The 25,344-nt window shown below is 35.4% G+C and overlaps 1 protein-coding gene across 1 annotated transcript; it reads right to left on the bottom strand.

Annotated features, from left to right (window-relative positions):
• Nucleotides 1–1,546: 1,546 nt before the first annotated feature.
• LOC140146464 (uncharacterized) lies at nucleotides 1,547–22,067 on the bottom strand. The gene is made up of 3 exons (XM_072168323.1): nucleotides 21,884–22,067; nucleotides 12,994–13,092; nucleotides 1,547–1,824 (listed from the first exon to the last, which is right to left on the bottom strand). Exons 1-3 carry the CDS (start codon nucleotides 21,942–21,944, stop codon nucleotides 1,562–1,564), a joined length of 423 nt encoding a protein of 140 aa, XP_072024424.1. The 5' UTR covers nucleotides 21,945–22,067; the 3' UTR covers nucleotides 1,547–1,561.
• Between the last annotated feature and the right edge of the window lie 3,277 nt (nucleotides 22,068–25,344).

Here is a 25,344-nt window from a genome sequence, read left to right as displayed (position 1 = left end):
ATAGATTGAATAAACGAATAAACGGAGTCGACTAGGCTAATGAACCGGGTCCAGTCAGTATTGACTGAATGGAACATATAGGGGTAACAAATGGGACAGCTAATGAATATTCAAAGCTCACAGCAACTTTGCTCTACGTAATTAACATATTGACCGGGCATATCGACTGCTCAATGCCCAAAGTGGGTAAATGCAATAGCTGCCATATGTAGATGAGTACAATACAACCTATTCAATTAACCCTCCGCAACCTTTTCAGGTGATGTTCGTCCAAGTAAAAACGCAGAATCAGATACTGCCTTCTACTAGTATGAATAATCTTCAGAGTATACAAGGAGTATCTGCCATGCTAATTATTTGTAGATGCGGCAACTGTACAACGAAAACTTAAGGCAGTATCTCCAGTTTATATTAAATATTACAAAAGGCACCGTACCCACTACCCAGTCACCTTATTGAAACACTAGGTCAAGTATTAACATCCAAATTTATTATATGTTTTTAGACAAGCAATTTTAATCAATTGCTTGAACAGGTTTTTGTTTAAAAACAAATACCTGTTTAAGTTAACAATGATAATGAATGGTTCTTATAAGGCACAATCTCTTCCGATGAGGAACTCAAAGCGCGTAAAGCACGAAATTAACAAACAATCATTATATTTTACAAAGATTGGTTTTAAGCTGGCGTTTAAATAACGAAAGTCTGGGGATGTTACGAAGGTTATTTGGAAGTGTGTTCCAAACAGTTTGCTTGATAAAACATACAGCGTAATATTTATGTTTTGTAAATGAAAGTTTTGTTTAAAATATTGCTCATTTGCATGTAAGATTGTTGATTTTTTTTTACCAAATGTTGGTCAAAGTTGTTTTGAGGAGTATCAAATTTCAACACATTGGTCAGATGATCACGGTGATGATGAAATCAAATAATTAATCACTCACGTGATGAAAGATCCTCATCGTGCTTAACATGATCAGTGTCATAGGAGCGCTATTATAGGCCTGGGAATTTCTTTGCTATATTGAAGTTCTGGCAACACTGTAGCCAGTCCGGTCTTCCTACGGCACCCAGAGATATCAATCCACAATGCTAGTATTAGCCTCAGATTTCACGCGTTGATTTTGAAACATTTTCAGCCAGCAGTAAAAAATGGTGAAATCAAAACGGAAATTCTGACAAAACTATGATATATCGCTCACGGTGATGTACGTTAGAAAGTTGGGAAAATCCTTCATTAGCGAACTATATTACTTTGAAAAGCTAAAAGGTTGATCCAAAAAAAGGCTCGCGGGCAGAGTTGAAGCCTATCAAAATCGAAAATCTTACACTAAATGACTGAATTTCACGCCTAAGTTTATCACTAGGATTTGAAAAAACAATACAGCATCAATAACCACAGTTTTTCCTGACATTTACTGAAAAATGAAAGTTATTGCTTTTCATTTGGCCAAGAAAATTAATTTTACATTGAAAAGGTGTAACTCAAAATTTTGCTCATTTCAACACCAAATTCGGTCGTTTGCATTGCCTCATTAAATGACGGAGTGAGCCTTGCACATCAAAATAATCGGTTGTCCAGCGTTCTAACTGCATACGTACCATCATCGTCGTCGTCCGAAATAGTTACCACAGTAGTAGCGGGATTTTGTGTAGCAACATTTGTTGATATCGCTAACGTGAACGTCTCGGATCCCTCATCGTTGGTATCGTCAGTAATCGTGATTTGGTCACATGCCACAGTATTGCCGACTGCAAAACTGAAGGGATCGAAATTAGGAAAATCAGTGCCTGCCGTAGCGGTGCCACCAGTCACTGTAACTTCTGTGAAAAGCAATGAAATCTAATTTTAGTCATCATAAAGAACAAGGGATGCGGCTAACGCATCGTGCATTGGAACATAGAAACACTCAATTACAAACTAACGCACAAGATTTAAATTAATGATACTTAACCGCAGTGGTGTAGCCAAGGGGCAGTTGCCCCTCTGAGAACTCTTTCCACTCTTTCCTCCCTGTTGGAGCCCTTTTTGTAATTTTAGCCCATTTTTGACCATTGTCGTCAAAGTTTGCTTCCCCCTGGAAATTGGCCTTGCCCCTTGCCCCCCATTCTAAAAAAGCCCTGGCTGCTTAACCGCAATTCTTAATATACTGCGCCAAGAAGTATCCTTACACTTGGGGAAAAATCCTGATTTGAAAACTAAACAAAATGTGGGTAAATTATCTTTTTTAATAGATGCAATATCTAATCCTGCACATTATGACACCCAAAGTTACAAGCATTTGATTAGACGAGGGTCCAGTTTTAAAAGTGACAAACTGGCCTATTCAAAAATCCACTGACTAGACATCTGGTTACACATTGGTGGGTGGCTTATTTATGCGCGCCCTTCTTTAATTTAAGTTTAAAACAAAGGAAAACTGAAATTTAAGAACTGAAAATGAAATAAAAGTTATGAAAAGTACATAAAAGAAAATACCGGATTAAAAACTTACTGCTTTGAATAAAGCTTGACTGAAGAAGCTGTAGGGCCTACTGTCTCTTTGTTGCGCTTGTTGGATTTTTTTTTTTTTCGCCTTGTATAGGACATGCCAGGTTGTCACTTTCAAAACTGGACCTTCGTCTAATCAAATGCTTGTAACTTTACTTCTTGAGGTCACCTTGGATTTAATGTGGTGTCATTACTGTTATCATGTGCGGGATTAGATAACGTATCTATCAAAAAAATAAATTCACCCAAATATGGTTTGATTTTAAATTTAGGATCTTTTGCCAAGTGTAAGGATACTTTTTTGGCGCAGTATAATACAGGGGAAAGAAGAAGCACACCTCACACACGAGCTCATATTAACATGAAATTAAAATGGAAACTAACATGCCTTGGCAGATAAGACACAGAAAAAAGTGTTTAGAGCATCGATGCATAATCCGAAGGTCTGGGGTTCAAGTCCCCGCACAAGCAGGTATATCCAGAATTTTTCTCTAGCTTAACTGCATAGGCATGTTATGTTTCTATTGTAATTTCTTGTTAAAAATCTGCTAATGTGAGTGAGTGGCTCGTCTTTCCTCTGTACATCATAATCTTAAGGAACTCTGAGAGATTTCGCCACAAATCAAATGAGAAAACATTGTCTTATTTTAATAGATTGAATACTCAAAGAACCTATTCAGCGGTAATTTAGAGATAACATCTGTGATATTGAGAATAAGAGCTGTTTGATGTATAGAATTGGCTTCATTATTAACTAAATGCAAACTATAGATGGCGCTATTCATCCTAAATCATATTTCTTTACAGACGACGGCCGCCCCCCCCCCTGTTTCTTTATTTGCATGGGTTAGGTGATTAATACCGCCATTAAAAAGGCTGGAATAGTGAAACAAGCAACAAGGAAAATTTATAAACATATTTTATCAAACAATAAAAGGAATTATTTGTATTAAAAGCTTGAAAGGGTAATTTTCAGTAACTAAATAGCGCCACCAATTTTGTCATTAATAGATACACTTTATATCCGAAAAAGCTTTCAAAAATACTATAAAAGTGAATAATTTTGGAAAAAAAGAGGGGAAATTAAAGTTGAGACCGACTCAAAAGCATCTGTTTACATTAGCACGATATCACCTTTAGCTGTTTAAGCCTCAAATTTGGTTATATACATGGTGTTTTGTTTGGAAAACTAATAAATGATCCCATCAAACAACATATTGTGGGCGCCGCGTAAGGTTATCTGATTTTGAACTGTGGTGGGAAAAGACGCTGAATTAAGCTTTCAGATGCTGATTAGTATATCATTATGGATAAACATTGCATACATGTAAAAACCAGACCGATTTTTGTTGCATACCATGGCCATATGATCGGGACATTGTGTCATGTGCAAGAAATGATAAGTTTCCAAAATTGTAAGTGACACAAACAGACACATAATCCAAGGTCACGTGTACAGTAACGCCTTAAAATGCCGTTAGTCTAATATAACATAATTCTATTGCCTGAATCCATTGTAAATGGCGTTTTAGTGTGTTACCAGTGGTTTAAGGAGAAGAAAGTGCGTTCTTTCATGTCTTTTGCACTAAAAAACAATATTCTTTTTTCCTGCGTCAATTCAAGATGGCTACTAAAATTACAATCTCCTTAAGGCTATGTGTATAGCCCATTAGGTATTTTTTATAGTGGCTTTAGTTATGGAATTAGCTGGAAGGATCTAGAACCGACCTTTTACACCTACCAAGTGAGAGTAGGATATCTCCGGAGTGTAAAATATTATATTTCCTAAAATGAAAGTAATTCGTAAGGTCATGTGCAAAGCCAAAATTCCGATTTTGAAAAGCTAAATCAAAGATATGTAATTCCATGGCCTGAATCGACTGTAAATGGCGGTTTTAGTGTTATCAGTAATTTGAGGAGAAGAATGTGCGGTTTCTTTTCACTAGACACCAATATTCCTAGAATCGATTTGATACACCTACCAGGCCAGGTGAAAGTATGATATCTCCGTAGTGTGATATGAAAGTTAAATAATTGATTTTTGAAGGGGGGTGTAATTGATATCGTCAAAATGTCCTTTTGAGAATAATTTGCAACGACAATGCCAATTAATTCCAAAGTTCCTAGAAAAAACAAAACAATAATGCGTGTTTGGTTATGCACTTCATTCCGACATGCTTTTTTTCTGGTTTTAACAGAATGGTCGAATGCAGTTTGATCATCGGATGGAAATGAACTTTGCTGCTTGCATGATGTCACAATGAGGTTAGCATTTATTCCGTATTGAAAAGCGTGTTCCGACGGATCTGCACTCGACCGGCCTCTAAGGTTTGATGGTAACAAAATCAAATATGGCCGTCTACATAATAGAACCAAACGACCATAATGTGTAGAACCGGTCCCATTCTACATTCTTTACTGTTGATAGTTGTAATATTGATATCTCCTTGATTAGAAATTAAAAGTAGAGAGAGAATTATTTTGGTACATTTAAACCTTTAAATATTGCACAAGTTGAGATGGCATTCAACGTAAATATTCATATAAATGACTGTACTTGGCAATTATAATCCCAAATCAGAGCTGTTTGAATGAAGAATTTTTCAGATATCTTTGAAACGAATAATTCAACAGAAATTCAGAAAAAATTTGATGTTTGTGATTACAAATATTTTCCAAATCTGATTGGCAAGTACATACATAAGAACCAAGGAACTTTCTGTAACCAAATCTGCACCAGTAGCAAAGATATGTGACGTGTCATGTCAAAAGGAGACACTTTTGGGCAGGTTATCAATTTTGAGGTTTTTACATATCTTAAATATAGAGATATTTTGCTCCACAACGCCGTTTTCCCCAATGAAATCGGACATTCCTAAGCGAAGATATTGAGTTCGTAAGTTATGGTATTATAAAATTGGAAATTGAGATATCAGCCTTTAAAAATATTATTGACAATGTTGAGAGTAGGAATTACCTTGAAAATGTCTCAAAAATACAAGATGCCAGTTATATTCCGGTCTGAAACTATTGGCCAATATTTTTAACATTAATAACATCACAAATTCGCAAGAAACCCAAATTGTGAAAAAATCACCACGGGTAGATTTTTGGCTGTTTCTCCATTTACGATCCTGCCCAAAAGTGTCTCCTTTTGACATGACACGTCACATATATGTACATGCAATCACAACCACTGATGACTGCCTGAACGCGTAAATCACACGCGTGTTTTGTGCGTTAAAGTAAACCCTGCTGAGGAGCCCGCACAATAATACTAAATTGTGTAACACCCTGTCAGATCTTCTGATACATGTTGTAAAACTTGCGATCCATGATGGAAACTCGGCGGTGATAACAACATGCATCCCAGCACACATTCTAGACTCTGTAAGATTTTTTTTAAAAGTGAAGCCGGGAAGTGAACACCTGTATTTCAGATGGACATTTTATTTTTGTAAAGACCATACATGCCAGTGATATACAATGCATTAATAAAAATAATTTGTATAGCCCCTAACGAAAAGGAGTGCATTGTGTAATTAGCATTTTATGCAAATTGTATTGCCAACTTTTTTAATGGACCTTTTCATTTACATGTAAAGTCTATGGAGATTGAGATTAGAAAAGGCTGGAACGGGCGCTAGGCCTTTCAATGGTTCTTGCAGACCATAATAAAAGGTTCCTGCATGCCATATCTAATAGCTCTTGAGCATGAGCTATCTTCAACAAGCCACCAACAATTCACCAGCAACTGATATGTTAACCTTGATTTGAAATTTTAATGTTCTATAACTGGCAACCAATCAACTGCGAGGGTGTCATTGGAAAGTTGGGCCTAGGCGAATGTCACGACAGACTGTAACATCCAGAAAATGGATGACCGTCACCTGTTGGCGAATATCACAGCCAACTTCAATGTGTCATGCATTGTCGGGTGTCTGCAATGATAGTTGAAGGATTATGAAGGTATAGATGGATGTATTTTGAGTTGGACTGTCTTATGCACTTGCAAATAGCTTAGCGTCTCGGAATAAAAAGATCCACACTTTGTTTTGGCAGCCATCTTGAATTTACGTAGGAAAGAAGGAATATTCTGTTTTGGTGACAAAAATACACTTTCTTCTCCTCAAATCACTGACAACGCCATAAAAACGCCATCAGGCCATGGACAGCTGGAATTACATTATCTGTGATTAAGCCGTTAAAAATCAGTATTTCTAGGAGTCTCTTTGCACGTGACCTTGAGGATTAATGTGCCGCTTATAATTTTGGAAACTACCATTTCATACATTCGGACATATCATATTTTACATGGCAGATGTAGAAATCCAGTTCTGGATACCACCAACCAAATCCTTAAACTATAAAGGCCTCTAGCTCTACCAAAAGTAGCTTATAAATGGACTATGTAGTTTTACTGATGTGCGACTACAGAGAGTAGCTTGCCGTCATAGTATTTATAGGGCAGGATAGAAGATGAACACAAACATAATTATCGTACATAATATTGTTGTTGTTGTTGTTGTTTCTTCCTTTGCTGTTTGCTTGGTGTTGTTTTTATTCTACCATTTTAAACCTTGAATTATATAAGTACCTTGATATATATTTAATGTGAAATACGACCATTGTGACCAATTTTCATACGGCTATATGTCACGACTGCTTTAGTCCGCCATTTTTTTAAATTCAGAATCGACAGTGTCCTTTTTTTTTTTTTTTGGAAAGAGGATTATATTCACAAAAATACCATTATTTAAAGGTATAATGGAATCATAGGGCATTGAGTATCAGAAACTTTTGACTTCTTGTTTAGGACAATAAGATATAGTTGAAATCAATTGAACCATATTTTTGACCTTGGTAAATGGTTGGTATTTTGAACGTTTTTCATTATGTGAACCCAATTGTATCTTTTGATACCAAATTAGCAGCACTTCGCTGGCGAAGAGAAGTGAATTCCAAAGTGTAATCATATCATTGAACGCAACAATACAATGTAGTAGGAGCACTTCAATTTCACACGTTAAAGTAAAAGCAAAATGTAATGAACCCTAGAACTAATCCCTAAATCTAACCGTTAAAGCTATTCCCTTTGCCTTAAGGGGGTACTACACCCCTGCCCAAATTTGTGCCTATTTTTGCATTTTTCTTTAAAATTATAACGCATTGGGGACAAGTAAGATATGTATATTATAGGGGCAAGGACTACAACTACTGCACTTTAACTACTTGCTTTGAGTTGCTGAATTTTCAGTACAGTAGTTGTAGTCCTTGTCCCTATAATATACATCTTACTTGTCACCAATGTACTATAATTTTTGAGAAAAATGCAAAAATAGGCATAAAATTGGCCAGGGGTGTAGTACCCCCTTAAAACTACTTAAAAACATTAAATCATTAAGCCAATAATTTAGAACCACATATAAAAATACCGTAAAGGTTCGCCTAATGGCGCACATGGGCTCCTTTGCCTTGGGGGTAAATTTCATGTACAAATAGAGAGCACCCCCTCTGAAAACCCCAACAAGAACTAAGGGTACTTGGTCTTATATGCTGGTGGGATTTTTTTCTGGAGGGTGCTTTTAGATTGTGCCTAAAATTCCAGTTATGTCAAGGCAGCCCATAGCACCATTTCAGTTTATTCACTTTATTAAGTTCAAATTTGGAATGTAAGGATATTCATCATGTTCATAGGGCTACATGTAGGACTTTACAGTCTGATGAACGCTTGTTGGATACATTCGCCTCGCCTCACGTGAATTGAATGATGTATTCGTCTTTCTTTCTGTCTTTTTTTTTGGGGGGGTGGGGGAGACCAGGAAGTGTTGGATAAATTCGCCATTGAATAAATAAATAAATAAATAAATACATAAATACATAAATAAATAAATAAATAAATAAATAAATATATAAATATATACATAAATAAATAAATAAATAAATAAATAAATAAATAAATAAATAAATAAATAAATAAATAAATAAATAAATATAAATAAAAAAATTAATTAATTAATTAATTTAAAAATAAATAAATAAATAAATAAAAAATAAAAAATAAATAAATAAATAAAAAAACAGCTTCAAAGCCTCAAGACCAGGGATCGAGTGTCGCCAAATTTTTTTCGAACTAGCCCAGCCATGTAAAGGACCTGATTGACTCTTGTGAAAACCATAATTTGTGCAAAGTAGCGAACTTGCCTCATCCTATTATTATGAGAAGTTTACGATGACCTGTGACTTAATTTAGTTGACACCATCGTCATACCGGGCGTCACAGTGTCATCGCCCCGATATCTTCATGGCAGAAATCGCCATGGTAGGATGAATCCACAGCCGGCCAGCCACGCATGGCCATTTTGTTCCGACCTTTGAGACGCATAATGAGCCGAGGGACATCCGACTAAGGCTACTGACAATAGCCTGGTAATTGACCTCTCTGTGTGTGAGTGAGCATGTATATGCCATTATGAGGTCAATGGTCATATGCTTTTAGACTGCTTGCACGAGTGAGTGCAGCTAGCCTACGCTGCACTATATTGGCACATATAAAATCAGAATATTTTTGTCATTTTTTGAGTTCAAGACGCAATGGTTCTTTCTCAAGACGCAAGCTAACGACTATCATATCCGTTGAACACATATATTCAAGTGCAAGGAACAAAATCTGGCTTCTTTTGACTAAATCAATTACGGGAGATATTCATCATTTTCTACCCCGGTATCCAAAGATTTATCGTCTGAATATCAAATCGTGCATAGCACATTCACGTGTATCGATCCTGGGTATTCATTTTAGTGTCTCTGCTGTATAATGTAATTATCCGGGCGATGTCGGTGTGCGTCATACGCTTGTGGAATGCTTGAAGACGCGCTCTTTGATTTCAAATTGTACATGTCGTGTCCAAGAATTAAATATAGCAAGTGGGGAGGTAGTTTCAAAGCAGCGTACTAAAAATAAAACGCTTTGCAGAGTTCTTTTTACAAATTCAGCTTTTTTTTGCACAAGGTCCTATGGGTCCTATGTAGTGTGTACACGCTTGACGCCGCGCGCGTATAGGTGAGGACTACCCACCTTTGTTTCCAATGGACATTTTATTGTGAAATGTCATTTTACATGGAATACATTTAAAAAAAATCCACATAGCCCCCGAATTAAAAGTATTTAATTATCTTTGTAATCACTCAAAAAGCATTTTGTGTGAATTTTACATCCGAACTAGGTGCTATTAAATTTTATGAGCCTTTTTATTTTACATGTAAAGTCTATGGGGTGACGATTAGAAATGGACGACAATATTGAAAAACCCTCATTTTGGGCCATTTTAGACACTAAAATGCCCATAAAAAAGAATAGCACTTAGTTCGGATGTAAAATTCACACACAATTGCACAAGGTCCTATGGGTCCTATGTAGTGTGTACACGCTTGACGCCGCGCGCGTATAGGTGAGGACTACCCACCTTTGTTTCCAATGGACATTTTATTGTGAAATGTCATTTTACATGGAATACATTTAAAAAAATCCACATAGCCCCGAATTAAAAGTATTTAATTATCTTTGTAATCACTCAAAAAGCATTTGTGTGAATTTTACATCCGAACTAGGTGCTATTAAATTTTTATGAGCCTTTTTATTTTACATGTAAAGTCTATGGGGGTGACGATTAGAAATGGACGACAATATTGAAAAACCCTCATTTTGGGCCATTTTAGACACTAAAATGCCCATAAAAAAGAATAGCACTTAGTTCGGATGTAAAATTCACACACAATGCTACCTGAGTGACTACAAACATAATTAAATACATTTCATTCGGGGGCTATAGCAAAAACAAAAAATGTCCTATACCTTAAAGGTAACGCTTATAAATATGACAAATGACTTAGTAAAACAGAATAGACAAGTGCACATTAGTCTGGATTCTAGAAGTACCCCATTGACGTGGATTAAATGACCCGTGTAGATAGCTACCATGATAATAATTTGAGGTCAGTAAGCATTCTTTGTTTGTTTGTTTGTGTTTGAGAGAAAACTTCGCCTGCAGAGGTAAGAGAAAGTTTATAGTACACCGAAAATATAAAGTTTTAGGAACTATTGAGATTTTTTTCATTTGTCTCCTTTTGACATTATTATTAACATGATTGTTCTCCATTGACGTAAGACTTCATAAACATCTCAAAAAAATAATAACCCCCCCCCCCCTGCCCTTAAATAATGGCCAATATTCAAAAACAGGCTGTTAACTTGTATTACAAATCTGTAAAAGGCGTTGGAGGCAGAATTTAGCAATTGTCTAAATATTGACGTCGCATGCAGCATACATTTAAATCAATGTTACCCAAGATTGATTCAGTATTCAGTATAATGATATCTGAGTGTATTGTATTGTTGTAAGCACTTTCAAATCTGGACCTCACTACATTAAATTGACCGGCGTTTTATTGTTTTCCGGGCTAGGCTATCGTATCAAATGAGAGGTCAAAATGCGCAGAAATAAATTCTGCTTCCAACGCATTTTACAGATTTGTAATACAATAGCCCGTTTGTGAATAAGGCAAAAAAAAAAATTGTTTGTTTGTCCACGTCCGACCGACCGTGTACCCTGGTCCCGACCGTTTTTGAATTTTTTTTGGAATTTTTTTTTTTGGAATTTTTTCAAAAAAAAAAAAAAAAATTAAATTTTTTAAAGTTTTTTATTTTTCGGTTTTGTAGTGTCCCTGGACCTAGACCTAAATGCTAGGATCATTCATGGTTGACCTAAAACCTTTATGGACGTAAAGTCAAAGTAAAAATATCCTATAATCTGTATCGTTTATGGATAAAAAAAAAAAAAAAAAAAAAAATTCAAGATGTTTTGTATTTTAATATGAAAATTGATAATTTGTATTCATGTCATAGTCTATTAATGATTTCAAAATGCATTGAATTTGAATACATTTTGAAATCATTAATAGAGTATGACATGAATACAAAGTATCAATTTTCATATTAAAAATACAAAACATCTTGAAATTTTTTTTAATTTTTTAAAATTTTTTTAGATCAACCATGAATGATCCTAGCATTTAGGTATAGTTCCAGGGACACTACAAAAACAAAAAAATAAAAAACTTTTTTTTTGGCAATTTGTACCCGGTTACCCGCCCGAAAAATGTGCCGGGTACCCGGGTACAAAATTACCCGAAAATGCCAGGCCTATGCAGAACCATCTCAAGAGTTAAACCAGTGAAGTGCTGTGTGTTTGGACTTATTTACCAGTCTTGTCAGTTGTTAGTTTCAAGTGCAATATCTGTAAAAAAAAAAAAAAAAAAAATCCGACCTACCGACCCAACTATTTCATAAGCCTTTATGGACAAACAAATTTGTTTTTTTTTTTTTTTGGCCTAATGGCCATTATTAAGGGGGTCATTACTTTTTTTGAGATGTTTATAATAAAGTTCAGTACTTTGCTGTTGCACTTGCCATTTAAAACACATAACTTACCATTCATTTTCATCTTATTAATAATAAAACTGTTTAACGCTGCTGTGCACTCTCACACAAAACATAACGTTCCTAGAATGTAGTCTCATGATTAAAGGGGCACGCAGGATCATTCAACGTGGAACATTTTAGACATTGTTTTGTATTGTATCCCGGGATTGTATCTTTAAAAGTAATGATGACAAGTACAGCAGTTTTTTGAAAAAAGCGCCAAATTTGATTTTCCATACCAATATTTGTTGGTAGACCATAACAACTTACCCTAAATATCGACGAAAATAAGCCCAATCGCCATTGTAACTTCCGGTTATTTTGGGACACTTTGACCTCTGACATATCGGGGAAATTGCTGTAATTATTATTAATTTATTTATTATTGTCATAATGCTATCATTAAAAATATTTAAATAATTAATTTATTCAATAATAATGGTTTTTTTTCATTCTTGTAAAACATTTTAGATTATATTTTGTATGCACAAAAAACATTTTTTCTGAATTTTTCCAATAGGTCAGAGGGCAAAGTGTCCCAAAACTGCAAAAACTGTCCCACAATGCATTGCAAACTTCCAATGCTGATTGGGCTTATTGCATATTTATTCTTCGTTTTAAAAATATACCTTAAAATATACCTAATTTTGGTTAACATTTTAAAAAAGGTCAAATTTTGATCTTTTTGGACCCATATCTTTAAAAACGAATAAAAAATTCTAAAATTGAGAAAACCGTTACTAGTTTTGTATGTAATTTTCTTCGATTTGGATAATTAAGGTAAGTTGTTATGGTCTACCAAAAAATTGGCATGGGTCATTTGAATGTACGCTGTGACATCAATATTGGGGCCATTGCAACAAATGAGGTGTGACAATGCGCAGAAATATATTCTGTTTACAATGGGTTTTTTTTTAATTTAGCATAACCCGATTCTATTTTGGAATGGTGGTCATATATCAAAGGTGGTAGTTACTTTTTTTGATGTGTTTATAAGTGTGTTATAATGGTTATTATTTACCTATATCTTGGGCGGCTGCGACGGATCCCAGACGACGGATGCATACCGTCAGTGGATTACCCTCAGTAACTGAATAAGTCGCTAAGTCGAAATAATAAGCTGTATAAAAGAAAAGTAATATATTATGATTTTGACATTATTATTTACAGGAAGATTATCAATGAAACATATTTGACATGATTATTTAAAGAAAGATTATCAATGAAACATATTCAACACAGACTTTAAAACACAAAATGACATATTGATTAAATATAATTTTACTTGTTCATTTGTAAAATTTCAACCAATGTGAGAGAAAGTTTAAACTGCTCTTTTAAAGAGGCATTTCGTGATTTTAGCATCCTCTTTTTAGGATATGGTTCAATTATATCCATAGTCTACTTCATAGCCCCTTTTTGAAATTCATACATGGAGTTATCTCACAATGATTATAAGTTAACAGTGGCGTAACCACTGGGGCCGGGGGTAAGCTTTTGAGGCAATTTTAGCCGCGCGCATTTATTTTACTTTTACACCATATTTCATCAGTTTAACTTTAAAATAGCAAAATTTTTCGCACGCTTCGCCCGCATTTGTACCATGAACTTATTCTGTGGCCAAAGGGGTTGGATTGACTATACTTCAAGAACTTTTTTCCAACTCCACCCCCCCCCCATGTCAAAAAGAAATCTACGCCACTGGTATTGTTTTAAATTATAAGATCTACATAGCTTTCATAGGAATTTTAGAAATTTGACGTCAGAAAAAAGTTACAAGATATTGCGCAAAAAGGGTGAATTCCAAGTTTTGACAAAACAACCTATTTTGAAAACAAGTATAATTACTAACTGTTTAGCACAAAGTTATTTGGAAAATGTTATGCAGGTACATTTGTTGTGTCCTGTTCTTACTTCTACTGAATAGTCGATATCTATCTATTGATTATTTTTGATGTTACGAAGTAATCTTTGTTTGAAATAAAGGATTTGTTACACTTCTTATACTGTTCTTTCTTTGGCGGCAGTTTTGAAGATAATTATTGCGGTGTGTGAGTTTCATTATTTTAAATGCAGTGTAGAGAATGTGTGTTCTTAGTGCCGTATAGCATTTATTTATGTCCACAGTATATTGGCAAACCCACAGCTACGTAACGGAGAAGATTAAAATTAACTGCGGATGATCCTTGAGTAAGTTATATTCTTTGTAATACCAAAGTATGTTTTTAACCTAAGTATCTGAAGTCATATTGAAATGCTTCACTTATTCCATATCAAGAATTATTAAGCGTTATAAGATTTATATCTGTTCCAAATTTGGTGTATTTCCTGGGCGATGGTGATAAAGCATCCATGTGTTATGATACATTTGCACTGTAAATTACACAAATGCGGTTTCGTCCATTTTTAGTAATATCAATGTCACGCCAAAACGAATCAAGCTATTTCCATGAAAGTCACAGAATAAGTAGGTGACATGGGTGCCATGGTATTGCACTTATAGTTGGAATGCATTATAAGATTCACTAGCAGGTCAGGTGCAGATAATTCTGGGTTAAATTGCCACCCATTTCCCCAGAAATATTGGTTTTACTCGTAAGCTTGTTTTATCTTCATCATCATCATCAGCCGTATTCAGCCCACTGCAGGGCGAAAGCCTCCCAAGTTGGCACCAAAGTTTCCTGTCATTTGCTTTTGCCATCCACCTGATCCCTATGAAACTGGATATCTCATCCCTCCGTCTGACTTTCTGTCTGCCTTGGTGTCTTGAGCCCAGCCAAGGCCTCCATTCTGTGACATTCTTTGTCCATCTATTATCGGTTGATCTTGCAAGATGGCCAGCCCAATGCCACTTCTTCATCTTTATTGTGTGGATTATGTCTGTAACTTCTGTTTGGCTCCTGATCCATGCCACAGTTTCCTATCCCTTTTGGTGAAGCCCAGCATGCATCTTTCCATGCTATGCTGTGCAGTTTTCAATTTTTGCTCCATCCTCTTAGTAAGTGACCATGTTTCAGCTCCGTAGGTCATGGCTGGTAGTACACATTGGTTGAAAACCTTTCGTTTTAGACAAGTTGGCATCTTGCTTCTCATGATGTCGTTGAGTTTACCAAGTGCACACCAACCAGCCCTAGTCCTCCTTTTTACTTCATCCATGTGATTGTGAGTCTTGTTGATTAGTTGTCCTAAGTACACATATTTGTCCACCTTTTCTATTTCTGTGTTCCCTACCATGACCAGCTGTTCTGTGGAGAACTGGTTGAACATGACTTTTGTATTTTTCATGTTTATCTTTAGTCCCACTTGGTTGCTTCTCTGATTTAGATCATTGATCATTTCTCTTAGATCTTTAGCATTGTCTGTTATTATGACTATGTCATCTGCGAAGCGAAGGTGACTTAGGTTGTCTCCGTTTATGCTGATGCCCTTACTTTCCCAATCCAGGTGACGTATAATTTCTTGAAATGCCGCATTGAACAGTTTAGGTGAAATGATATCACCTTGTCGCACCCCTCGTTGGATAGATATCTTATCACTGTCCTTGTGGAGGCGGATTGTTGAAATGCCTTTGCTGTAGATAGTATTTATTATCTGGATGTATCCAGGATGGACGCCTTGCTGTTTCAGGGCTGTGATGACTGCCTAGATCTCAATGCTATCAAAAGCTTTTTCGTAGTCAATGAATCCAAGGCACAGTGGCTGTCTATATTCATCCATCTTTTCAACAATTTGGTTGATGACATGAAGGTGATCCATGGTAGAATAGCCGCTTCGAAACCCTGCCTGTTCCCTAGGTTGGTTGAAGTCAAGGATGTTGGCAGGCCCGTACGCAGGGGGGGTGCGGGGGGTGCGACCCACCCACCCAAATTTGGAAAAGTATACAAAAAGTCCAAAACTTTAAGAATTTGCGAGCGTAGCGAGCCAAAAAATCAGGGTTTTTACGCTTTTTTTGACAAAAAAGGTACACATTTTAAGAAGAAAGTCCACTTTTCACAAAATTTGGAAAAAAAGGTCCACTTTTTCAAAATCAGCACCCCCCCAAATGAAATCCTGCGTACGGGCCTGGATGTTGGTGATCCGATTTGTGAGAACTTTGGTGAAAAGTTTGTAGGTGTTTGATAGTAAGCTGATCGGTCTGTAATTCTTCAAGTCTTTGATGTCCCGCTTTTTGTGGATGAGTATTATAAGGGCATTATTCCAAGCTCCAACTGTCCGGTGTCTGGTTAGTCTGGTTACATAGTGTGAATAGCTTTGCAAGCTCTGTCTTTACTGCGCTGCCTCCATCCTTGAGAATGTCAACTAGCACTCCATCTTCTCCTGGTGCTTTACCTCTTTTCATGTCATTGAGAGATTTTTCAACTTCATCCTCTCCAATTTTCTTCTGCACTTTCAACGTCTATAATTGGTGGAGTTATTTGGACTTTGCTGGAGTAGATATCTTGGTACAACTCCTTTACCCGCTTGATGACTAGTTCTCTGTCTGAGATTATTTTTCCGTCTTCACCCTTCAGGGCTATAATTTGAGATTTTCCAGTGGCAAGTCCTTGCTTTACTTTCTTGTAGCTTTTGCTATCTTCAAGAGTTTTCTGGATCATCTTTGTGTTGTGTGCTCGGATTTCATTTGTCATTCGCTTCCTTATGGTTTTGCATAATTCTGTGTACTCAATATTTCACTTTCTCTTTTTCATTATTTCATCTTAAACATGTCTAAACTATCGAAATTTCTATATATTTTTATGTAAAAATAGTAGCGTGGTATCATCCACAAAAAGTACATAATCTAGCATAGATGATGTATTAACATAAAGTATCACGGCCTAATAATATTAAATCGTACCCAATGCCACTTCTTATTTATCTAAGAACTTAATTTATAATTTGATTTATAATAAATAAAATACCGTTTTCTACCAAACAAAATTAATTAACCCAATCTGATAGAATTCTCTGAAGGCTTTTATGTTCCAACTTTACAGTAAGCATGTTAAGAAACTAATATACCATGGTCTATTGTATCAAATGCTTTTGACAAAACGAAATTAATACCAATATTGTGGTTTTACAACTACAAGTTTTATTACGCCATATCAACGTTACCATGTTTAAGGTAAATCAGCTTCCCATCGTCTATATTTTAAACCAATCTGCTATGGTCTATTGTATCAACTGCTTTGAACAAATCGAAATTAAAACCAATATATTGTGGTTTTACAACTTTCAACTGCAAGTTTTATTACGCCATATCAACGTTACCATGTTTAAGGTAAATCAGCTTCGCATCGTCTATATTTTAAACCAATATGCTATGGTCTATTGTATCAAATGCTTTGAACAAATCGAAATTAATACCAATATTGCGGTTTTACAACTTTCAACTGATATTTCGCCATAATGTTACCATATTAAGGCAACTCAGCTTACCATCATCTTTTAAACTATAATCTACGTTATTCTTCTATACAGTAAGTGTTTGCGAATGTAGTTCTTTCTTTCTTTATTTGTTTGCATGTTTGTTTGTTTTTCTTTTACTTCTCTTTTGTGCTCATGTGAATAAAGAAACTTGTCATTGTTAATGTTATTGACAATAGTAATGCAATGCATCGTTTCACTCGATCGATGGTGGGAAAATGTTTGCAGGCTATTTGCTGGAAAACTTGAATAACATGACAGTCTACATGCAGATCCGTCGGAACACGCTTTTCAATACGGAATAAATGCTAACCTCATCGTGACATCATCCAAGCAGCAAAGTTCATTTCCCATTGAAAAAGCGTTATCCGACGGATCTGCAGTCGACTATTCTGACATGCATGTGTGACAAGATGATGGGATTTATTCGATTTATTGAATTTTTTATTTTTGTCAATATATTCTTTAAGGCATCTCGTGGCAACTGTTCCTTAAGGGCTTGTGCAATAAGAGCCAGGGGGTAAAATCGGATGGGGTAAAGATTTTTTGGTCAGCCGAGGGGTGGGGCAAGCACGTTTTAGCCGGGGACAGGCAATATTTGGCACACATTAACGGGTCACCTTTTTAAATAACACGCTCTGATCTAAATAGTAAACAGTACAGAAACATTCAAATAATTATCCAAAAAATTCCTGCACGCTACGCTCTTATCATACATCTTGACCAGTAAGGTTTGCAAGTTGGGAATCCAAAACCAAAAATTTGGCATGTGCAAAGGGGCGGGAAAAAGATTTTTTAGCAGACCGAGAAGGGGCAAGCAGTTTTGACAAATGTTACCCCCGGCTCATAATTATTGCACAACCTCTAAGCACTTGCAAAAACTGTGTTTAGCAATTAAACACTTAAGGTTGGTCTGAACCCTGGAATTATGAACACTTTCGGGCCTCATAACTGCTAAATTATTTGTCTAAAGAATATAAAAGTATACATTTTTAGAATTGAAATGACTTGATGAATTCATCTGTGAGGTCCAATTTGGGCCAAAATGCTCATTTTGAGAAAATCCAAAAAAACAGGTTTTTGGCCCAAATTTTTCGTGCAACGTAACAAAAAAAATTGTTTGGCCAAAAATTTTTTTATTAATTTTAAAAACTAGATAAAAATATCTGGGGACAGTTTTTCATTTTTTGAATTTTGACCAACTTCACCAAAAAATATTTGAAATTTGGGCGAAAATCAGGCTTTTTATGATTTTTTTGCATTTTTGACCATTTTGGTGCAAATTTCTCAAAGTTGGTCAAAATTCAAAAAATAAAAAACGGTCCCTAGATATTTTTATCTAGTTTTTAAAATTAATAAAAAAAAATTTTGGCCAAACAATTTTTTTGTTACGTTACACGAAAAAAATTTGGGCCAAAAACCTGTTTTTAGATTTTCTCCAAAATGAGCATTTTGGCCCAAATTGACCTCACAGATGAATTCAGCAAGTCATTTCCAGTCTAAAATGTATACTTTTATATTCTTTAGACTAATAATTTAGCAGTTATGAAGCCCGAAAGTTTCCATAATTCCAGGGTTAAGGCCACCCTTAAACCCATTCTTGCTCTCACCTTCAAAACATGTTTAATGAAGCATGTTTAAAATATTTATGGACATTGTTTAGCTATTGAACATAAACATTGACTGTTTAGGAATTTGACATGACACGTAAGAAGAATGTGTTTAATTGCTGGACACAGTTTTTGAAACGCATTATTGTTACTGTTGTTGTTCGGTTGTTGTTGTTGCTGCTGCTACTGTTGTTGTTATTGTTGTTGTTGCTGTTGTTTCAATTATTTATATTTATTTATTTATTTATTTAACCATTGCTAATTCACGCACAGTCTACGCACAACTATTTAGATTTTCATGCAGAGATCTTGTCCTAGATAATAAAAACATTTCTCAAAATTGGCTCCTCACGATAACAACTTAATAATTCTATACAGGGTGTCCTAATAAAAATAAGTGATGATTTAAATTTGTCACAACTTCAATTCAAATTGCCTGGCAGCTGTAAATAATTTGGTCTTTAAAAATCCCCCTTTTGTGAATGTAGAATTATCCAACACTAATATTGCATACCTTTACAAAACTCTTCGCTTAGTATCTTGCCTTAGATATTGGTGTATGTCAGTAACGTTTGCATGCCTTTGGTTTACCCCGCAACCTGTGCGTTATTAGGTAGGGTATTCCAGAATTATTTCGAAAGAAAGTAATAACTTAAGAGGCAGCCTCCCTTATTATGTACGGATTTGCGATACAAAAAAAAATAGAATTGTCTCTAAAAAATAATTTTGGTACATATTAGCACCAACAACTCACATGTAAAATATGAGCGTGCACAGCGCCCTCGTTCAGCTTGAACAAATTCTTGAAATTTCAGCCTCTCTGAGCCTTACTTGCAAATGGTAAACTTTGGAGGTGCATAACATCGTGCGCCATCATCATGCATCCCAACCTGCATTTTGCATTTTTTTAAAGTACCAAATGGTTACATTACAAAAACCAAGAAAAAAAAATGGGATCTTGATGGCGCACAAAATCAGCAAATCCAATGATTTGATGAAAAGCGCCCTCGTGCAAACTTCAAAGCATCATAACGGGCTGCGCCATCAAGATCCCAAGTCCGAACAAGTTTGAAATTAAAGACCTCCATGGCAAGTTTCATTTTTCAGCAAAAATTTTTTGGGATTTCATTGGCGCACAGAGTTAACAGAGGTCAAAGGTCAAAATTTCCTATTTTCGCACATATTTGCACGCCTGTATTATTGCGCGCCAACGTCACCTGACTCTCCGAATAGCATTTCATCAAAGAAGAGTTAATTCTCTGCAAGAACTGAAAAAATTAGCTTGGGATCTCTTGATCTTCATATTTTTCTGATTTTTTGAAAATGGACTTAGCCTCATTTTAGAGGTCAATTTGACCTCTTTTTCCCACTCGCTGCACAATGTGGGCTTTTTACTGCATCACAAAACGATGCGCCAACAAGATCCCAATTTTACTTTTCATCGTCTAGCTTCTTTGGCTACCAGTAGACAAAAAACAAGCAACAGCTAATTGGGATCATGTGGGCGCACTAATATAAAAGAGGTCAAAGGTCAAGCTTTGTGCCAAAGTGATGCATATTTGCCTATGTGCAGCACGAAAGTGGAACTTTGACCCGCAATAAAAATGTGCGCCAACAAGATCCCATCTTACTTTTTGGATGATTGGATAAAGGGGCTTATGTATAACTGATAACAAGTAAAAAAAAGTGGGATCATGTGGGCGCACTAATTCAATAGAGGTCAAAGTTCATACTTTGTGCCGAATTGGCATTACTTTGCCTATGTGCAGCACAAAAGTAGAACTTTGACCCGAAATAAAAAAATGTGCGCCAACAAGATCCCATCTTATTTTTTGGATGATTGGATAAAGGGGCTTATGTATAACTGATAACAAGTAAAAAAAAGTGGGATCATGTGGGCGCACTAATTCAATAGAGGTCAAAGGTCATACTTCATACAAAATTAACCGATTTGTAGCCTAAAGTTGCCGAATTCAGCAACCTTTCACTCAAATTCATCAACCCGCCCGTAAAATGAATCGATCCTACGCGACGCGAACGCGTGCGAAAGCACTGCGAGTAGTACATGGCGTGCAGGCCTATATTAATATACAGCGTGGGCCAAAAAGAACTTTACCCAATTTTGAAGGTTCATTTCTCGGAGTTTAGAGCAGCTATTCGCAAAAGGTTTATATACGCTAAATATATATCTTTCTAAGAATATGTGGTGCAAAAATGAGAGACAGAGAAGCTTAAGTAACAAAATGGCAGTAGTTTTACGTCAATGGGTCGAAAATCACTATATTTAGCATAATTATATAACACTTTTGAGAATAGCTGCTCTAAACTCCGAGAAATGAACCTTATAAATTGGGTAAAGTTCTTTTTGGCCCACGCTGTACACAATCAATGCACTAACTGCCTTTCTAATTGGCTGTATATAGGAGTGTATGAAATACTCTTACTAAGCAATTTAATGGAAGTAAGAATTTTTTCTGTTTGAATTCGGTTATTTCCCGGGTTATTTGGTGCAAATGGCACATAGATTGAATAAAATGCACGTTGTCTCGTCAAAATCGTGTTGGATCTTATTTACTACACAAATGGAGAGTTAAATTCGACTGTTTTAAGTTTCGACCCATAAGTAGGCCAAATTCAGTTTGTACCCTTTCAGCAATAGGCCCAGTATGTTCTTACATAGGGGGAAATTTATAGAAACAATAGCATGAAGAACCATAAGAGACAATCATTCGAGACAATACAGCATGAAGAGATTCAAACAAATATATGAACATGATGAAAGCAAATTTTAACTTGCCTCCGCCATTTTAATGTCAACCTGACATACTTATAACTCAGCGTACTTAACTTTTACTTATTTAAAATAACAATAGTTTTAAAACAATTACTCACTCTGAGCACAGGCCACGGTTACAAAAGCCGCCAAAACGAATGCTGAAATACACCCCCTCATGGTGGTGAAATTTTGAGGAAAATATTCCGGTATGGTAGGCTGAAAATGAAACCCAATGGGACGATATGCGAAAGACAGTCGTCCGCGCCCAGCTACTACTAATATAATTCTATTATACAAATGCAACGTAAGAACACTACGGTAGATAGTTTTAGTACTCTATACAAATGAAACGCCAAGTGCACAGACCGCATCAAAAAGCTGCCGTGTGATTTTTTTCATTATATATTTAACGAAATATATTTGTACGAATATTTAAACCTCAATATTGTATATGAACAAGATGCAATAAATGTATAATATTATTTGTTACGCACGTGCTGATGTTAAATATGATACTAACACTAATAGGTGTACTTAGATATTGCAAAGAAAATGTTTAACACTCAAGGCAGCCATGTGTTTGTTGTGACACCGTGTAAAATAGCAATCCACACATAACAATGCAGAACGCCCAAGTTTAAGGTACTGCATTTCAAACCCATCAAACCGTAAAGCTATTCTTTATTTTTATTCACTAAACACTTTGTCCTTTGCAAGGTTACCAGAAATTGCTGGTTCAACACACAATATTGCAAGGGTGGTATTTATTAATGACCCATTCAGTGATCCCAGTGCAAGTGTAAACAAAAATAAATTGTTTATAAATTGCTTAAAAATGAAGGATAAGTCATTCAAATTGTCATTTGGTAATTTTGAAACAAAGAAAACAGCAGTTTTGACGAAGTTCACGCCCCATTCAAATACATGTAGCTAATTTATAGGCCTATACTGTCAGTATAAAAATGAGAGATTCATGTAAAATGTCTTATTTTGTTTTAAATACACAGCTTTTGGCTGAACCACTACCAGGCTATGTTAGCACATCTATGACAATGACAAAGGTAGGCCTACCAAAATCTGAATTTTGATGATTTTTACGATCGTCCGCGCAAATTACCGAATGGGCCTTTAATGACAGAGAATTTAGTTTTACCTGTTCATTTAAGGGCTGGGGTATGAACGTTTGGACAGTATTTATTTTGGGACATCAGAGCACATCAGACATATCGAATTGCATTCTGAATACGAAGAATGTCATTCTGATATCAAATAATTTTGATTTTTGAAATTCGCAATTTAATACACATTTATGGCAAATCATTAAAATTTATATTTTTGATATTTAACAGTACTTGAAGTAAACTTTATAAATCTGATGATTTATACTTAAAGTGTATGTAGGTGGGATGAAAAGCCGACGATCAATTGAAAATTTTGACCTTTCGTATTGAAGATATGGATTTTTTCCCCAAAACACCAAAAAAAATTAGGTCTTTTTGGGAAAAAATCCATATCTTCAATATGAAAGGTCAAAATTTTCAATTGACGTCGGCTTTTTCCTCCTGCTACATACACTTTAAGAATATATCATTAGATTTATAATTCGAGGACTGTTATATATCAAAAATTTGACAAATATCAAATTTTTATAATTTGTCATAAAATTTGTATTATATTGTGATTTTCAAAAAATGAAAAATATTTGATATCAGAAAGACATGCTTCGTATTCAGAATGCAATTCGATAGGTCCGAGGTGCTCTCATGTCCCACAAAAAATACTGTCGAAACACAATAAACGCTCATTTTAGATCCCTTAAGTTAATAATTGCTGTATTAAAGGCCCATTCAGTGATTTGCTCGTACGGACGATCGTAAAAATCATCAAAATTCAAATGTTGGTACCTTTGTCATTGTCATAAATGTGTTAACATAGCCTGCTAGTGGTTCAGCCGAAAGCTGTGTATTTTAAAGTCAAGAAGATATTGAGTTCGTAAGTTCTGGCATTACAAAATTGGAAATTGAGATATCGTGGGTAAAAAGCTGAAAAGACAAAAAAAACCAACGACAACAACAACAACAACAACAACAAAACAAACAGACCAGAACAATTTGGAGTACATGTAATGAATTAAAAGAGTTGACATGAGATTAGGAATTAATGTTTTCTGCTGTTTCAGTGTGCATGTTCTCATCGTTGATGGTTTGGTGGACTGTCATGTAGATGTAAGCGTGATCCTAAAAATGCCTTTCACATTGACCAAAACTAATTACAAGACCTCTTCTACATTGAGGCTGGCTTTCCCTTTTAAAGGGAATTTTATAAAGTCAAAAATAAAGAATTTACATGAATCTGTAATTTATATACTGACAGTATATCAATTAGCTACATGTATATTTGAACGGGGCTTCAACTTTGTCAATACCACTGTTTTCTTCGTGTTTTGCCAATTTTTTCATTTAAAAAATACCAATTGACAATTTGAATGACTTATCCTTCACTTTTAAGCAATTTTTTCATCATATATGGCTATGAGCTCATTATATAATATATATTCATGAGCTAATTTGCATAAAATTTACATAGTTATTCAACTTTTTTTTTTATAAAAAAAAGCTTGCCAATATGGTATGCCACTACAGGCCTTGCCGTTTGAGGCGAGCGATCGCTCTCGCTCGCCACCGCTCGCCCAAACTCGTTTTCTAGCGAGCGATTTTCCACTCGCCATAGACACTAACTATCACTCGCTGCGAATCTCCCAAAATCAGCAATTGAATCAGCCAATTCAGCATTTAAGCGTTTCTGGGCCCTCTCCAAGCAGAGAAAGTGACAAATTTTATCATGAGTTCATAAATACCGTTTCTAGACCAAAGCTCTACTTGATTATACCTAAATAAATGCACTCATAGAAATTGTTCGTTGGCATTACTCAGTAAGTTGATGTAAGTCGTTGCGTCAACTTTCCGAGTAATGCCGACGCGTACAATTTTGAGTAACGCTGACTCGATATCATTATGTTGGTCGCACTCATTTGCACTTACTTTATTGAGTTGTTACAACTCAGAAAATGAAACTAGGTTAGCATAATTTTCTAGAGGTGTGCTATAGTGTACAAAAATAAATATTTGAATACTGCTAATTGTGCAGAAAATGGTCCAATTACGTGAATTAAGTAACAAAGTACCAAATTGGAATAACTCAAAACAGTAAGTACCAGTAACTTAATATGAACGAGTTACATCAACTTACATGTTGAGTTACAATAACTCAACTAATTAGTTCTTTGAACCTTGTATATTTTTCTAAGTTCCCTGAACTTGAATTCAGAAGTTGGCATTACTTAAAAAGTTGACGCAACGACTTACATCAACTTTTAAGTAATGCCAACAAAGTTGATTAGTTGACGGAACTTTTGAGCTTTTTCAGCATTTTTAAGTTCGGATAACTAAAATGAATTTTGTTTTGGCAACTTTTACACTATTTTTGAGTTGTCCAAACTTACTCCTTTTGAATTGCGCCAACATGGCGAACAAGCAATTTCTATGAGTGTGGTATTTGTGAAAATTCAACCACTCGC

The sequence above is a fragment of the Amphiura filiformis genome, chromosome 2, assembly GCF_039555335.1.
Source record: "Amphiura filiformis chromosome 2, Afil_fr2py, whole genome shotgun sequence".
NCBI classification, from domain to species: domain Eukaryota; kingdom Metazoa; phylum Echinodermata; class Ophiuroidea; order Amphilepidida; family Amphiuridae; genus Amphiura; species Amphiura filiformis.
This window is presented reverse-complemented; position numbering and strand designations above follow the sequence as displayed.